This window comes from Elephas maximus, chromosome 26 (genome assembly GCF_024166365.1).
Source record: "Elephas maximus indicus isolate mEleMax1 chromosome 26, mEleMax1 primary haplotype, whole genome shotgun sequence".
Classification (NCBI taxonomy): Eukaryota; Metazoa; Chordata; class Mammalia; order Proboscidea; family Elephantidae; genus Elephas; species Elephas maximus.
In genome coordinates, this window is record NC_064844.1 from 11,630,911 (window position 1) to 11,649,489 (window position 18,579).

Sequence of the window (18,579 nt, forward strand, 5' to 3'; positions counted from 1 at the left end):
TCTAATCAGACCTATAAATGAGAACAAATTTCACTAGCAAGCACAATTCATTTCTGCCAACAGGTTGAATCCACACTTAGGGCTTAAAAAAAAAAAAAAAGTTGTTGTTGAGTCAACTGTGACTTATAGTGATGTGTCAGAGCAGAACTGTGCTCCAAAGGGCTATCAGTGGCTGGTTTTTCAGAAGCAGATCTCCAGGACTTTCTTCCAAGGCCCCTCAGGGTAAACTCAAACATCCAACCTTTTGCTTAGCAGCCAAGAGTGATAAGGGTTTGTACCATCTAGGCATTCTCGCTTAGGACTTGGAGATCTTTATTCATGTTTTTAACTTTTTTATCCATAAATCTTAAATTTTCCTGGGCTGTTTGCAAGCGTACACTGCCCCCTTTTGTAAAATGGGAACTATAGCTGTGAATCTTGGTAGTTTCTGCTTCTTTGCGTTCTACAGTTCACCTATTTAGCACGTTAATTCTGCAATGCTTCTTTCTTGCAGTAAACTGATATGACTTAGATCACAAAAAATATATTTACTCTGTCAAATATTAATCAACTCGAGCCCATTTTTTTTTTTTAATCTAGACTGAATCACATATAACAAGAGAACAAACTTGAGACACCCCAACTCAAATCACTTTGGTTTGTGCTTACCTGGCAGCAAGAGTGTCTCCCTGTATTATCAGTTTGTTTTAGCAAAAATAGGCTTCCTATATTACCCAACACTCATAATCCATACTTCAGAAGTGTGCTCAAGTATCTTTCTGTTCTTCTGTGCTTTCTGTTTGTAGGAGGACTTTTTGATTGCAACTTTCATTTTAGATAATTTTCACTTCAACAACTCAGATTATTTGAGCAAGTCCTTCCTCCCTAAGTGTAATTTAATCACATTATCTTGAATTTTGTGACTCTGGATGTGTAGCTGCTTTTTCTTTAACATTGGACATAGTTTAGGGCCATTTTTGAAATTTTAGATTTATGAGGAGCTTTCAAATGGGGAAAGAGGTGGAAAGAAATGTGAATTCTGATCCCCCAGGAGATTATGAATCCTGCCTTCTCAGCCAAAATAATGCCATTACATTTAGTGATTGCCTAAGTACATAGACTTTTTTTTTTAATATGAAAATGTATTTTTTCTCACAGCAACATAAGTTTCCGTGAAAAGTTAGGCGAAATTCAAACTGTGTTGTAATCATGCCAGAGGATAATTTTATTTACAGAAACTTTCTTCTGAATTTGTTTTCCATGTTATCACCAGGTTTATCTTCTTTATTTCATATTTTGATATCGCAAGCTTTAGTAGAACAAAAGAAAAACATGTACTTTCTCATCTTCCCAATTTAATAAATAAAAAAAAATGTTAAGTGAATAAATTCCTTCCAGCAGGTGGATATAGGCGACTGGGAGGCGCAAGTGGTAAGCGCTTGACTAATAGCCAAAAGACTGGCAGTTTGAACCCACCCAGAGGCACCTCAGAAGATAGGCCTGGTGATCTGTTTCTGAAAGGTCACACCCTATGGAGCAGTTCCACTTTGCACACATGGAGCCACCAAGAGCCAGAATTGACTTGGCAACTAACAACAATAACAAGTGTATGGATAGAAGAATGCGGAGCATAGCTTTGGGTCTTGGAGGTTATGTAATTAATGAAACTATGTATTTTGGGGGCCCTGGTGGTGCAGCGGTTAAGAGCTCAGCTACTAACCAAAGGTTGGCAGTTTGAATCACCAGCCACTCCTTGGAAACCTTATGGGGCAGTCCTACTCTGTCCTATAGGGTCACCAAGTCAGAATCGACTGGAAGGTAACACGTTTGGTTTGGTTTATGTAGATTTAAAAGCAGTCCTGGTGGCACAGTGGTCAAAGCACTCAGCTGCTAACCAAAAGGTCGGTGTTTCGAACCCATCAGCCGCTCCCCTGGAGACAGATGTGGCAGTTTGCTTCCTTAAAGATATACAGCCTTGGAAACCATGCGGGGCAGTTCTATTTTGTCCTATCGGGATACTATGAGTCGGAATGGACTCCATGGCAATGAGTGTGTTTTGTTTTGGTATTTATACTTACTTTTAAAAAGAAAGGTACTACAAACTCTTCTGGAAATTTTTTTTCCCCCAAAATAGGCCTTTCTACAGGTTGCTTGGTAAGTGACTCCGCACCTATAAGAAATGATGGGGCAGGCAGATAGACACTCCCACAGCTAAATACCCACAAGGTAGAAAGCCATACACACACACACACACAACCCTACACCAACAGCACACGATGTGAGCGAGGTGGTAGAAGGGAAGACTAGTGAGAGGCAGATGTCCTGACAAGGGGTATTTTCAGGAATTATGTTTTTTGTTATTTTTCAACATAACCTAATAAGCAATTTGGTGATGATGACTGATTAGACAAGGCAACCCTCTCGGGTAGCCTTGAACTAGTATCTGAACAATGTGAATTATTCAGTAGATTAAAGCCTTGCTTCTTTTCTAACCTTATTAAAAATTAGCATGATTTAAATATCTGACCTTTAATAATGACACCATTGTGCCTCCTTTTCCTTTAAGACTATTACCAAGCTCCTGCTTTTTTGCCCCAACACTTCTCTGATTCTTTCTTTTCAAAAGCAAGTTTAATAATTTTTAATGTATAATTATTTCTGCCCTGTATAATTACTAGGAATAATCTTAGAGCACTTGTCATAGGCATAATTGATGAGATTCACATACTTTTAGGATTAGTGATCAAATTTTTACATACCAGATAAATTCTCTCTCCAGAGAATCTTGTTTCATGGAATCTGATCTTAATTCATATTGAAATCACTTCCCTATCAACACAAATAATATAAGTTGAACATCACCAAATAATATTGTGTCAAGATTTTTCCATTATTTCTCCTCAAAAAGACACAGAAATCTCTAAGCCCCTTACATGCAAAAAAGTTCTTGATCTTCAACAATCACTTGCTACCTTTCATTTCTAACTAAAAAAAAATTGTGCGTGGTTGAGTCAATTCCAACTCATGGCAACCCCATGTGTTTCAGAATAAAATGGTGCTCTATAGAGCTTACATGGCTGTGACCTTTTGGAAGCAGATAGCCAGGGCTTTGTGATTCTAATACCACTAAATAATAGCTGATTTTATTTATAAAGCACATCTAAACAAGGAGAAGAATTTTGCCCTGTCAAAGTCCTTTTTGATTAGCATTTTTCCAACTCCAGCATCTATCAGAATCACAGGTAGGGTTGTTAAAATCAAACTTGACTGGACTCCACCCCCCAGGATTTCTGATTCAGTAGGTTTGGGATGGGGCCCGAGAATTCGCATTCCAACAATTCGCTGAGCTGATGCTGCTGGTCTGGGGGCCAGACTTTGAGAACCACTGCTTTGGATGACGTTGTTCAGTTTCCAGTTACAGAGACTGGTAATCAATCTATAATCAGTCTCACTTAAATTCAATACTGAGTCAAAATAGCGTCCCTACGTAAAGTTGGTGGAAAAAAATTAAATTCAGACAGTCTTCGTGAAGGCTTTTAACATTCAGCCCTGGAACTGCTTGATAGGATGCAGACATACTTCCATGTTTAATTACTAAAACTACCATATGCTATCACATTTAATCCTCAAAACTCTATAAATTAGTATCGTTGCTTTTTGTTGTTGTTTGTTTGTTTGTTTGGGGGTGGGTAAATTGAGCCTCAGATGTGTAAAGTAACACACCATGTAAACCCTATAGAGCATAGTTCTACTCTGAAACACAGCTAGTAAGTGGCTGATGTGACCTTCGAACTCAGGTTTACTTCACTTAAAAACTCGGGCGTCTAAACACTTTCCTCTATTGCGTCTTTGGCTTCCAGAAGCTGTAGTTTTACTTTCACTTACCTTTCCTTTTTGGACACATCCTTATTTTTAATCACTTAATACAAATGTCCTCGTGGCTTGTTCCCAATTCCATTCAGTGATAAAAGGAACATTATGTAACTCAAGGGAAAAAAATAAATTCAGGTCTCTGTCTTGTGAAAATGCCTGTCAATGTTTAAATATTGTTCTAGAACGTGAGTACTTGGAAAAATGTGTCTTGTCAGGCATAGACACACAGTCTCTTATAATCCCTAAATACAAAGAGACTTTTGTGGTAATGGAGAAAATAATAATAAAGCAAGCCATTACGGTCACATAGGGGCCTGGCAGGTACTCTGAGGTGCTGCCGTACAATACGGGCAGAATATTTTTCTGTCTTGCGGTTTTACTAATTTTAGAGTTTAACGTTGCTTAACCAATGTATTTCTGATAATTTTTGCCAAAAGCAAAAATAAAAACAAAACCCTGGGTCTTCAGCAGTTGTTGCTCCTTGCCTTTCCTTCTGCTGTGCAGGTGAGAGACCTGGGGACAAATATCCATTCAATAAAACAAACCCTGACCCCACCTGGGCTTACACCTCTCCCTGCTTCTTTATTAGCCAAGGAAGAAATAGGCTAAGGAATGTTGCTTTCAGATGCTTTTATGTCTTTTTTAAACACTATTTTCTGTCTCTGATGAATTTTCATAAAATAAAGATTAGTGGGCCACTTACCTCTCACAGACTAGAACAACAACAAAAACTTGGCAGTATGATGGTTCTTTCTTTGATGCAGTTTTCGAGAAAAAAACTTGTATATTCAAGTCTCTCAGTTCCCCCGTAGTATGATAACAAGCCAAACTCAAACCCGTTGCGGTCAAGTCGATTCCGACTCATAGTGGCCCTATAGGACAGAGTAGAACTGCCCCATAGGGTTTCCAAGGAGTGACTGGTGGATCTGAACTGCCAGCCTTTTTGGTTGGCAGCTGAACTCTTAACCACTGCTCTACCAGGGCTCCACATATATGTATAAAGTATTTATACCTGTATGTGTAAATCTGTATCTATATATAGTATTTTCATTGTTATGGTTTCTGAATTTTCACATATTTTAAACTAAATTTTCTTGAACTTTCCACAAAGAATGCCTTTACTGAGAAAATTTGTTGTAGAAATATGAAGAGAGGACATGTTTAAAAAATCTGTTTTGCAAACACATCGATTTATACACAGATAAGCTAATCACAGGTAATTCTGACTTATTCACTAGAGTGAGTACCTCAAATGTTCTCATGGTTAATAGCACTTAACTAGGCAGGCGTCTGTTTTTGTATTTTCATAAAAATCTATAAAAGTGTGTTTACTAGAAAATACCTTTAGCTTATGCTCTAAAGCTATTTAGATGGACTGTGTTCTCTTTTTATCCCTACCTAAAGTAGTCTTTATTCGTGGGCTTTACTGTAATAATTATTTACAGGGAATTTTATAAGTGTTGAAGACAATTACAAAGGTATTAAAAATACAAAAAAAAAAAAAAACCTCTGAAATCTTTAAGCAGTGTATTCCCAACCTGGGGTGAACACTCCACATTGAAACCTTGTAAAGGAATTTTCTTGATGGCAGATTATACTGCATTTATTTCTTCCTTCCTCTACTTCTTTCATCCACTCCAAACAATATACGACTTCTCCTCACTTATCAACTATCTCGTTATCTGACATTTCACATTTAGGACAATAGTGGAAAATCTACAATCCAAATATTTTCTGCATTAACAGCATAGGTCTGGCAGTAGCAAATACCAGGATGGGAGGCAAGAGTAACGCTGGCTGTGATGGTTAAGGTTACATGTCATCTTGACTGGGCCATGATTCTCAGTAGGTTGGCATTATGTAATGATGTAATTTGGCAGTTATGTAATATTGTGATTTGGCAGTTATGTAATGATGTGATCTGGCAGTTTCGTAATGATGTAGTCATCCTCCATTTTGTAATCTGATGTGGTCATCCTCCATTTTCACATAACACTGATATCACATAGGGACCTGGCCTTTGGAACCTAACCGTGTAGATAAGTGAGGAGAGGGTGTATACATTTTCATAGTTGGATGTTACTCTAAGGCCCAGCTGTTGGTAGTGAATGGCTGACATTACAGTTTTAAACCTTAATTGCAACAGCAAGATAAAAGATCTAGAGGGAAAAAAATGGAAAGGGATAATTGGTTTGCTAATGATCATAGAAGACACTGTTTCTGCACATGACAAATGATGCCAATGAGCAACACAGTCACTTTGGTAATGCATTCATATCTATCTGAGAGAGGAAATAATACTGAAGGCCTTTTAATTTCCCTTCATTACATGTCATCGGCTCAATTAACCATTATATATACACGTATATATATTGTGAAGTACTAATAAACTACTGCTTTCTCATTTTTGGCTTCGCTTAAGATTTATGGCTGTTAGTATTAATTTGTTTGCTCTACATAGCATTTCTCTCCCCATTTACAGCAGCATGCTTTTTGAATCTGAACATTCTTCTGTGTTTGCCCCATTTCAGTATTGCTTACTAACATTTAATATATTTTGCTTTTTTTTTTTTTTTTATTTTGCTGACAAAGTTGCATTGATGAAAGCTGACTTGCAAGGTAGATAGCCCTGTGTGTATAAAACAAGACTGAAACCCCATGATTCACAGTGAGAACCCAAAAATAATGTTTTTACACTGTTTGGGATCAAATTTCGTTTTTTTTTTTTTCTTCCTTGAACATAGTGCAAGAAGCCTCATTTTGTAGCATAGTTTGCATAATGGCTTTCAGTCTTGAATATGTTTGTGTAGTGATTGCCTTTAGTGCTTTGATCATACATTTTTTAGTCCTTTGTTTTTCAGTGTTCTAATTTCGGTTCTTTACAAATAGACTAGCCTTCTTTTTACTTGTGTGTTAAATTGGGCGTGTCATTAATACCAAATTTTACATTTTATGTTTGATTGCATGAGGTTGTTAAAGCATGTGAATTGATACTTGCCAACATACCTACCCAAAACATCCAGCAATCATGACTTTATCCACAGTTTGTACAGGGAAGCTTCTGGAACCTCTCGGGCATTTTTGTGCAGTTCTCTTCAGTTGTTTTTCCAATCTTTATCTCAATTTCATGAAGCTATAATCTCCATTTCTCGTGGTGTCTCTACGCATTGGTCAGAACTTAAGGAGATCCATGCATTTTCTGAAATGCAAATGGTGATAGAGAATTATTGATGATGGATCGAGATCACCTGCTACCATGATCATACTGAAGCTATGTGCTTGCTTTGACTATTTGTTGGCTGAGTTCATTATTGTAATAAATCTTGTCCTATATTTGAAACTTCGGAAAACCTTCCTATTACAGCTTCTTTGTTTCCAATTCAGGAGTGTGAACTAGAACTTTCAAAAGTAGCTTGGGCACATAATTTGAGGTGTTGGCAACTACTACATGTGATCTAGCCCTTATGCAAAAACTTTTAGATGTTTTTTTTTTTTAAAGAGCCCCAATTTTTTTTTTTTTTGGATTGTTCTGCAGGGCCCAGCACAACCTGCCAAGAGGACTCATGTTCCAATCAAGGTGTGTGCTTGCAGCAGTGGGATGGCTTCAGCTGTGACTGTAGCATGACCTCCTTCAGTGGGCCCCTCTGCAATGACCGTAAGTACCTCTCAAGTATGGATAGATACTCGGTGTTGCTTCCAGTTGTTGTTGGATATCCTGAATCTGAAATCAGGAGTCTTGTATGATCTGGTGGAGAGCTGAACTGTCATAATTACGAGAAGTAGTTGTTTCTCCCGAGTTATTAATCCAGGAGGTCTTGTGCTAAATGCTGTCATGATGGTGATTGTTTTTCGGTTCTTTATTGTGGTTTCTTAAAGTTACTAACGGTCACCTTTTTGAAAGGAGATTTTTCATTTCCTGAATATGGTAATTTTCTCCTAGGTTTTGAAAGAACCTTCATATTGCTTTCTATTGTGTAATATGGAATCTCATAACATTGTATCTTGAGGGTTGCAATTTCAGTGAACATTGGCAGGTCTCATTATGGTTTGTGTTTATTTTTTATTTTTTCTCTATCCCTGTATCTCCTTAAACCCATGCCAGCATTTCATCTTAAAAACAACATGTTTAAACTTCATCCTCCAAGTAACCCTCCATTATATTTTAGCCATTTTCTCCCCTTTGTTCTCACAAAAGTAAGCCTGACGAAGAAACGCAGCACTCACCTTATATCACGGCTTATCCGGAAGTGACTAATCTATATATCAGCAGCGAAGGTTTTCAGAAGGAATTAACTGGTACGTAGGATGAAGTTGTGTTTCGTAACTTCCAAACAGATCTTACGTTATAACAGTTTATCAAAATGATAAAAAAAAATTTCCTCCTAACCACTGCATTCTGCCGTATTGACAGAATATTCCTGACAAAGCCTCCTAGCTGTAAACAACATACATGCTTTATGTTGTAAGTGCTATAACATTTCAGATAAAGCCCTAGGGTACTGGGGTAGAGGATGTGGTGATTGAAGGCTTAGGCTTACCAATAGCAGAACTTCGAGTGTGAATTTAAAGGAAGACTCGATTTTGTTCATTTTGACCTTTGTTTGGAGCTCTGTTCATATCAGTAGATATGTGTATCACACTTTCAAAGATGGGCTCAAACTGGAATATTCCATTAAACTGAATTGTGGCAGCCTACATCACCAGCTGTCTTCAGATCTCTGTGCAAAATATTGAAGAGAGGAAGAAAAATTGACCAATGCAAAGTAAAATTGCACTTGGAAGAGACCTTTCAAGGCAGTGCCACCATAAATGGAAAAATACTTTATCTCAGTCTTACCAGTTACAACAAACTGGAAGCAGTAAATACGTTTTCAAATCATTATACATTTGTAAACACTGTATTTCTTCAAATCGAATCATATTCTAGAAACAATAACCCCATTTTGGGTTAAAATAACCTTATGTAAAGACTCAGTAAATATATGTATGTACATAAAGCAAATAAGAAAACTTATTTATGCTCTAATAAACATATACATATATGTATACAGAGCAGTAACTTTTGCTTCTTGCTTCTGCTCCATAGAAAATGACATAAACTCATTTTCAAAGGACAACCAGAAGATTGAAAATTTCTTATGGTTTTATGATGGCAAGTTTTTAATCTCGAATATGATCCTTGACAGATGTATGACTACATGTGGTAGCTGAGAGAGCTAGTCTGCATGAAAATGTTTTTCATTTTGATGAGGAACTTTCTCTGCCAAACTTTGCTTAATCTAGTTTTCATGTTACACAAAAACAGCCACCATTTGGTTGAGTCAAACTGTGTAGCTTCATATACCAGTTAAGTACGAAGGATATAACATTCTGTATGTATTAGACATTTTCTGAAGGAATACCAAGATCTGACCTTAAGTATCATGCTGCCTCCAATTCATTTTTACAGAAAATTATTTGAACGTGGCTCTTGGGTGATAGTAGTGGTGATGACAATGATAGGACTGTATGTTATTTTCTTGTAAATAAGGTAAATGTCATTCAGTAAATGTGTCTCCCGATATCTCTCTTGGACAAATCAGGATTAAAATTACTTTGGAATGCTCTCAGAATACATGCATTTTGATTAAATCATTACTTCTTAGTGGGTTTTCTGGAAATGTGAAATCGTTCCTCAGTTCATAAATTGGAGTCTTAGTGGTGATGCTATGTAGATAAAAATCAATATTTAAAAACAAAACTTGTTCTCACATGAACTATAAATTTTAGAAGGTAAAAGAGTTAACTGCTACTTTGGAGACATGCAACTGATATGACGATAGAAGTAACATTGCATTTTCCTAATTTTTTAAATTGATAAAAGTAAACATCTCACTCTTTTTTCTCTAAGTTGCACAAATATCATTAGTGTGATCCTGGAGTTTTAACAAACTCTTTTTCTGTATAGAGATTGGCTTTTTTTTTTTTTTTTAATTCAATAAAGCATTTTAATTTCGGGCATTTCCTTTCTTGACAGAACTTTCATCCTTAGCTTAGGCATTTACCCTTCAATTCTGTGAGTGCAGCCTCTAACTGCATAGAGAGAATGAGAATGAAAGTAGAAATGGAACTTCTTAAAAGGGGAAAGTTCCCATCACATTACAAATGCAATCCCCTCCCCAGAAAAGACTTTCTCAATGTTATCGCTCTTATAAGTTTTATAGGATTGGTTAGAGGAACTAGCACATTTATTTATACTAGCCTGAAGATATAATTAACAATGGGAAGATGGAAATACTTTATAGCTTATTAAGTGTAATATTAGATAAATCCTACTAATTAATGAACTTAAACTCTTCAAAAAAGAAGCACTTATGCAAAATGATGCTAAAGGTTATTTTTTTTTAAAAGAAATGTGTTTGTGAAGCCATTCCTTCCTTGCCATCTGAAAGACCTACTCATTGGCAAAAACAACTGCAGTGTGTGTGTCTGTGTGTCTGTGTGTCTGTGTAATGTAGTGTACTGTGTTCAGCCGTTTAGTTCTTCCACGTGCACCCTATTTCAGGCTCCTGCTGTCTTTGGCTTGGCTTATTGAAGTAATCTCCCAGTTGAGTCTCTCGCTTCTTGTCCCTCCCTCATCCAAGCTGTCCTATGCCCCTTGACCAGACTCTTTCTCTTTTTCTATTCTCCCTAATTTAAATGCCAGTAGTTCCTCATGATTCCCCTAACCAGAGACAATGTTTTTCTTCCTCAGATTCCTATAGAGCTTTAATTATACTATTTATCTGCCATCATTTTCTGCCTTATATTTACTCACGTTTGGTCTTATCACCCTACAAAGCATCTGCTCCTATTGGGCACAATAATTCTTTCTTGGCTTATACACTCAATGCCTTGTACCACATGCTGCATGTAATGGGTGGGAACAGCAACTCAAGGAGACTTGGCTGCGCAGTGATTAAAGCACTTGGCTGCTAACTGAAAGGTCAGAGGTTCGAACCCACCAGCCACTCCACAGGAGGATGTGGCAGTCTGCTTCCATAAAGATTACAGCCTTGGAAACCCCGTGGGGCTGTTCCACTTTGTCCTGTACAATCGCTATGAGTCAGAATTCAACTCAATGGGAATGGAAACAGTAACTCACTATATGAGTGCTGACTGGATGCATGGACTTTACGTAAACATTTGTGGTATATCCTCCGTGGTAGCCAATACTCTCCAAACTCATCAGCCTGGAGTTCAGGAACCTCTATTGTCTGATCCCAGCCTTATTTTCCAGCCTTATCTATTGCAGAACCTCGTCCATATGGCACATTACTGCCAATTAGCTCACTCATGGTTTTCTAAACAACATTACACCTTCCAATTTCCTCACCATTGCTTATGCTAATTTCTGCACCTGGAGAATGCACTCCTTCCACCTGGAATGCATCCCCCTTTCCCTGTCTCTGCTTGTAGAAACATGCTCTACTCAATCTCCACTTCAGCTGTTGTTTCCCATAGAAACTACACTGGTACTCTGAGCTAGGCATCACTTTTCCTCTTCTGAAATCCTAGAGCTCCAGTGAGTAATACTTACCATGCATTGTTTCATGCTGTAGCTATTTGTGAATTTTCACTTGAATATAACTACTTCTTGAGCTCTTGCTACATGCCAGGTTTGTGCTGACATTTATTACATGATGTTTACATTTATTACATAAAATTGCGTACACATTACCGATTTATGCTTTACCAGTTGTGTAGTGGCATTCACACAGACACAGACACCATCGCCAAACATTCTGCTATACAGTCATCCTTTTCTGCTTTCACCCTGTGGCCCGGAATGTAATGTAACCATATTAGCTAGTGTAATGTCAGGTTGGGGAAGATGAATATGGCTATGATCACATGGAAAATAGCGAACATAATAACATTGTCACATTACATTAGTATAGAAACGTGGTGTGCCAAATTACAGTTCAGCTTCAATGATGTCTATTACCATAAGGGAATAATACATCACAGGGCTGTTGTTCTGGTACTATAGCTTAGGTACTGCCATTAAAAAAACTGTTTTCAGAACTCTAAACTCTGCCAAGAGAAAATCTTTCCCGTAGGAATTTATCATATCTTTTGCAGGAGAATCAGAAATGTCCACTGAAACCAGGATGAGATACGTTCGACTGTGACTTCTTACCAGGGCATGGAAATACACCTTCAGCTTTGTTTCTCACCTTCTTTTGTTGTTTGAGCAGAGAATCCAGTATCCAGCGTCTGAGCATCAATAGCAGAACCACTAGAAATGAATCATAACGTATATAAAAATAACTTGGAGCTAAGCAACATTTCTCTCCCATTTTGAGCTGCCAGGAGCATTAAGCTGTGACCTGATTCGCTGGCACTGCCATTAGGGCTGAATGAGATTTAGCAATTAGCAATGTCCACAACCAGATCCTCATTGTGAGTATGATGAACCCCATTAACCTCGAGTCATTCAAGCATTTCTAAATGGCAGCCCTTCCGTTGTTTAACACAAAAGCCACACTTACTGATAATGCCTTAGAAAAAGTATCTATGGGGGAAACAGGGTAAGTTCTGTCTTAGGTTAAACCATAAAGGATTAAAATATCACTCACAGTGCGTCAAAACATGCAATAAAAGGCAGGAAAACATAAAGTATGAGAGAGAACTGTACTACATAATAGAAGCACTATCTTCTACTATTTTATATGAATTGATATTTCTCTTCTTGCTGGTAACAGACATCATAAAAGTAGATATTGAAAAGGAAGCATTGGTATTTCCCTGTTGCAGTTGGACAGCTAAATGATAGTTTTAAGCAGCATCTCTCTTTTTTTTTTTTTTTATACAAGAAAAGTTAAGTTGGGGGGGACCCCTGAACACTGGAGTGTTATTTTGTGTGAATTATCTAGATTAGTCTCCTGCATTGTTCAAGCAGCTACATGATCTATAACTCCAACCAGCCTTTTGTTCTTGTGTGTCATTAAGTAGATTCTAACTCATAGCAACCCTGCATGACAGAGTGGAACTGTCCCATAGGGTTTCCTAGGCTGTAATCTCTACCAGAGCAGATCGGCAGGTCTTTTCTCCGGAGCAGCTGCTGAAGGGTTCAAACCACTGATGTTTTAGTTAGCAGCCAAGAGCTTAACCATTGCACCATCCCCCCCTCAAAAAAAAAAAAAAAAAAACAAACCTGTTGTCATCGAGTCGATTCCAACTCATAGCAACCCTGTAGGACAGAGTAGAACTGCCCCATAGAGTTTCCAAGGAATGCCTGGTGGATTTGAACTGCCAACCTTTTGGTTAGCAGCTATAGCACTTAACCACCACACCACCAGGGTTTCCATTGCACTGTCAGAGCTCCTTAATTAGCATTTTACCCTGTACCATTGCTGCCAATTTGTCTCCCAGAAATCAAGAAGGAAGGCTCCACTGGAATGTTTTCCTTGACCTATGGATTTCCCTTTTGATAATTCTTAATTTCTCTAGCTTGCTTAATACCCTGTGTGGGTCTTGACTCGGCTCTTGTGCTAGCTCTCTTCATCACCGGTCTTAGGTAACAGGAGGTCTCAATGTTTGCATTACTTCGGTAATACTGTCATACCGCACCAGAGCCCAACTAGACAGAGGCTGCATTGAGAGAAGCTTTTGCCAGTCACCTTGGTTAACTGTCCTGAAGGGATTACAATTGTTCCTGTTCTCACCAGATGACATTTCACGGAGATCTACGACCACAGTCTCCGTCTGCACTGTTTTCTTTCTGTGTGAGTGCAGAGTAAGCAGGCTTCCCGCCATGGCTTCCCACCCTAGCATCACAGCAGCCACAGAGTCCAGCCTAAGATGGGGATACTGCCTTAATCTGAGGTGCTAACTTTTGAAACTTGAGGCCTTTAGGTACTTTTCCTTTTTGAATGGATATCACTTCCCCAGAAGTGATGCACTGAAAGTCCTTGTGAACAAACTGCAGATTAATCACAGTGAGTTGTCGGAGTCCAACACAATACTAAATATGAGTAATAGTTTTGAATCCATCTATTAATCAAGAAGATATGTGAAGAGAGCAAAATGTCACATACTTCCCCACTTCGTGGAATCAGATTCTCATGGGTATTTTTTTTTTTTTAAGAAAGACTCTAGGTTAAACATAATTAAGCTTGGACTTTATGAAATAGATGTTTTACTTTAAAAGAAGATAATCGTGAGTGGATTTGGAAGCGAGTATTCCGATTGGACATAGGTTGTTTATGCACTTCGTTGCTGTGGATATACCTGGCAAAGGTATAAGAAGGGCTACGAAATATCTTCATACAGGTTACATGGACATGTTGTTGTTCTTATGTGTAATCAAGTCGATTCCAACTCATAGTGACTCACAGGACAATGTAGAACTGCTCCATAGAGTTTCCAAGGAGAGGCTGCTGGATTCGAACTGCCCAACTTTTGGTTAGCAGCCTGAGTTCTTAAGCACTTCGCCACCAGGGCTCCTACCTGAATGTAGTCTCATACTAATCACATAATTAATATATATTATATGTTTACTGTGGGTATTTTATAAACTTTACCTTTCTAATCTTCAAAGAATCTTATTTTCAACTTATAAATGAGAATATTGCACATAGATAACTTAAGTAACATGTTTGGGCTGAAATGGTTCGTAAGTGGCGTAGACAGAATTAGAATGTAGGTCCACCTACCTTCAAGCCCATATTCTCTTATTTACAACACGATCCCTCCCAACTTGATGCTTAATTCTCTGTGAACACTTCTGAAACTCCCCAGCTGCAACATCCCCTTGAGAAGTTAGCACTGAGTCGAATTTAACGCTGGCATTTTTTTTCTTCCTGTTCTATTCTGACTGTCGAGTCTTAGACTGAATTTTCAGCATTCTGTTTCATGAAACACGCTCCTCCCCTCCGCCACTCAGTTGCCACCTCTAAAGATGAGTTAAGAATTCAGACTCAGCTGTCTAAAGCATACTGTCATTAACTCCCAGTACTGGTATAAAAAGGTGCTGATTATGAAAGAGAGATGGGAATTTTCTGTGATATGTCTGTGACAGTCTTCGTGTGCTTCTCAAAAATAATAATTTAATACTCGATATTGAAATCAGACCAAATATTTTCCAAGGTTCTTTTGCTTGAGTCAGATTCACAGTGTGTTTTATGGGGCATGAGCAGCTAAGATTCAGAATTGTGCTGACCAGTAAGGAGTACCAAGTGTTTTGTTATGTTGATTGCATCTAAGTTTTCTCTTTATAAAGTTGTTGATGCAGAAAGAAAAAAAAAAATGAGGTCAGAGGTTAGCAGCGTGAACCTGAGGGTCTTTGCAAGACACCTGGGGGAAGCGTAAGAGAATTCTTAAAGCTCAGGACATGAAAAGTCACTACCAGATTAGGAACAAAGACCAAGGACGCCTCCTGTTTGTAGGAAAGGGAAAGAAAGCTCTGGGGAAATGTGTAGGGGGCCCAGAAAAAGGTCAAGATAAAAATAATGTTGTGTTTGGATTAAGGAATAATTCAAGTCATAAAGAATATATATATATATATATATATATATATATATATATATATATTACAGTGAAGAAAATGAAATGTGTCCTGCCAGGTGACCCTTTTTCCTTCCCTGAAAAAAGCCTTCTGTGTCTTTAATGAGATTTACTGTAGCAATTAAAAAGGGTAAGATTCTTTTCTGGGGAGGAATTACGGCCTTCTCTCCGGCTCTGGGCGGTTATACATTGTAACCTCCCTGGTAGCATTCTACAGCTACATAAAGTACAAGTGCGATCCATCCGTTAGCTCTGGGTATCATGGGGTGTAGGATTTTAATGACCGTAATGATCTTTTTTTTTAATGATCTAAATTGACAGCTCTCCGAAAATGGCCTGTAGGGCGTGAGGTTCAGTCTCCGCGGGATTTGGTGAGATAGGAAGGTACAGAGGCATTCCTTAACTTGAAGTGTTTGCAGAATGGAACAAGTTTCAAAAGAATGAGCTGATACAGAAGGATGTTTAAAAAATGGGTCACGAACAAGGAGGAGGCTGCGTTTGACAGAGACAGTGGAAACTGTGTTCGCGTAGGTGTGAACACGGCTTATAAATATATAACATATGACCCTTTTGGGCGAGAAACAGATGGAATATGTAGCGGGAAGTAAAGAATACATTTCGCTTGGTTTCTTCACTCAAGTGGCACAGCGTGTATTTTGATATCTGGCAAGTCTCCTGTTTGGAAGCTTTCAAGGCCTCATCTGGATTCCAGCAGTTTAAGGCAACGCTGACCCCGTGAATGGTGCTGGGTAAAAGCAAGTCATTGGATTTGTTTGCAAAGCATCACGGTATGTTGTCCAAAAAGCCCAGCCATGTTTCCATGTCAAATCCTTGATGATTACTAGAATGCCCAACTTGAAGAAATCCAGAACTTTGCATCCTAATTTATGCAGAGAGTAAGACAGTGTTGCTGAAACTGTGGCATCCAACTGGATGGCATCAATCGCGAATCTGCTCTCTTAGGTCCTATTCGGAGCAAGTGTTCCATTTTACCAAATTAAAAACAGAAAAGTGTCAGAAAAATGCCATTTCCTCTCAGCCGCAGGAGGCATCACAGAAGTAATTAAACTAGATTTTGGTGTGTCAGGCACATTCCTTTTATTGACAGTGGCGATAATTCTGTAAATCAAAACCTGGAAGCTTGTTCAGTGTTGCTGAAGTGCTAAAGATAAAAACCTACGGTTCTTAAAATTAAATCTCATGAAACTAAAATTGATCTATGGAGTGCAACATAAAAGGCTGCTGCCTGAGTCTTGAATGCAACCTATCTTCTGAAATTCAGTGCCTACAAGCTATATGATTATTTACTACAATTTTGTTTTAGCAGAGTCTTTGAAAGCTGTATTGGTGTAAAGCCAAATGGAATAGGTCTCCAGTACTGGCTATCGTTTATGGCTTTAAGATCACCAGAGAAATCCTCTCTCCTCCACCCCAGTATTTCCTTTTCTACTGTTGTCAATAGGTGTTATTGGTACTCATTTTCCTGATGTTCTGGCATTCACTCAACCAACATTTAAGGTTTTTCACAATCATGCTCAACAAACAGCTCTACAACATGCTTTATTTCTCACATGCTCTGGCATAAACTCTTTGGTGCAGATGCTTGTATAGAGACATTGGTCTAGTCACTGAACACACATGGTCCCTGCATTTCTGTTCACTAACTCCCTCGACAGGGTTGCCTTTCTTCTCTCCCCCTCCCAACTTCCACTCTGCCTAGGAAGATTCAACACCTGTAGGGGACTCCACTCAAATCAAGTTTGTCCAAGTTGAATGGTTTTGAATTAGTTGGTGATTTCTTTCTCTTTTGAATCCCTGAACAACTACTATCTATAGATGGCTTTTTATGTATGTATGCCTTTGTTTCCCAACTATATTTGAAGTCCTATTCTTTTATTTTTGGTGTTATTTCTCACAGTGCCTGGCACATGTGAAACACTTAGTAATATTTGGAGATTAGTGTCTTGAAGCTTCAATTAGTTAATTAATTTTTGCCTTCAACATTGACCATCTCTATAGTTCTTTCCACCACTCGTCTGTCACTTGGTTGTGGGTTGTGTGTTGCTGTGATGCTGGAAGCTATCCCACTGGTATTTCAAATACCAGCATCATCACTCATGGTGGACAGGTTTCAGCTGAGCTTCCAGACTAAGCCAGACTGGGAAGAAGGACCTGGCAATCTACTTCTGAAAAAATTGGCCAATGAAAACCTTATGAATAAAAAAGTGGAACATTATTTGATATAGTGCTGGAAAATGAGCCCCTCATATTATTGGAAGACGATAAAAATACGACTGGGGAAGAGCAGCCTCCTCAAAGTAGAAAAGTAGAGTTGACCCTAATGACCTAGATGGAGTAAAGCTTTTAGGACTTTCATATGCTGATGTGGTATGACTCGAAATGAGAAGAAATAGCTGCAAACATCCATTAACAATGAGAACATGGAATGTATGAAGTTTGAATCAAGGAAAATTAAGAGTTGTAAAAAATGAAATGGAACACTTGAAGATCAATATCATAGGCGATGGTGAGCTGAAAAGGACTGGTATTGGCCATTTTGAATTAAACAGTCATGTGGTCTATGGAGTGACAAATTGAAGAGAAACACCCATGGAAGCAGCAGTCAAGAAATCCAATGATGTATTACATTGGGCAAATCTGTTGCAAAAGACCTCTTAAAATGTTAAAAAATGAAGTTGTCACCTTGAAGACTACAGTGCAGCTGACACAAGCCATGGTATTTTCAATTGCCTCATATACACAGGTAAGCTGGACAGTGACTAAGGAAGAAAGAAGAAGAATTGATGCCATTGAATTATGGTGTTGGCAAAGAATAATGAGTACACCATGGACTGCCAGAAGAATGAATAAATCTGTTTTGGAAGAAGTACAACCAGAATGCTACCTAGAAGCAAGGATGGCAAGACTTATCTCACATACTTTGGACATGTTATCAGGAGGAGCTAGTCCCTGGAGAAGGACATCATACTTGGTAAAGTAGAGAGTCAGTGAAAAAGAGGAAGACCCTCCATGAGATGAATTGACACAGTGGCTGCAACGGTGGGCTCAAACACAGCAATATTGTGAGGATGGCACAGGACTGGGCAGTGTTTCATTCTGTTGTGCGTGGCGTCGCTATGAGTCAGAACTAACTCTACGGCATCAAACCACACAACACACAGTTCTTTTAAAGGAATA

The 18,579-nt window shown here is 38.4% G+C and overlaps 1 protein-coding gene across 21 annotated transcripts in view; it reads left to right on the plus strand.

Moving 5' to 3' along the window:
- The window catches only part of NRXN1 (neurexin 1), a 1,236,536-nt gene that overhangs the window by 653,951 nt on the left and 564,006 nt on the right, over window positions 1–18,579 (plus strand). For all 21 annotated transcript variants that reach the window (XM_049870248.1, XM_049870249.1, XM_049870253.1 and 18 more), the window contains one exon: window positions 7,388–7,507. In XM_049870248.1, the coding sequence (XP_049726205.1) occupies window positions 7,388–7,507 (120 nt within the window). The remainder of the gene's footprint in view (window positions 1–7,387; window positions 7,508–18,579) is intronic.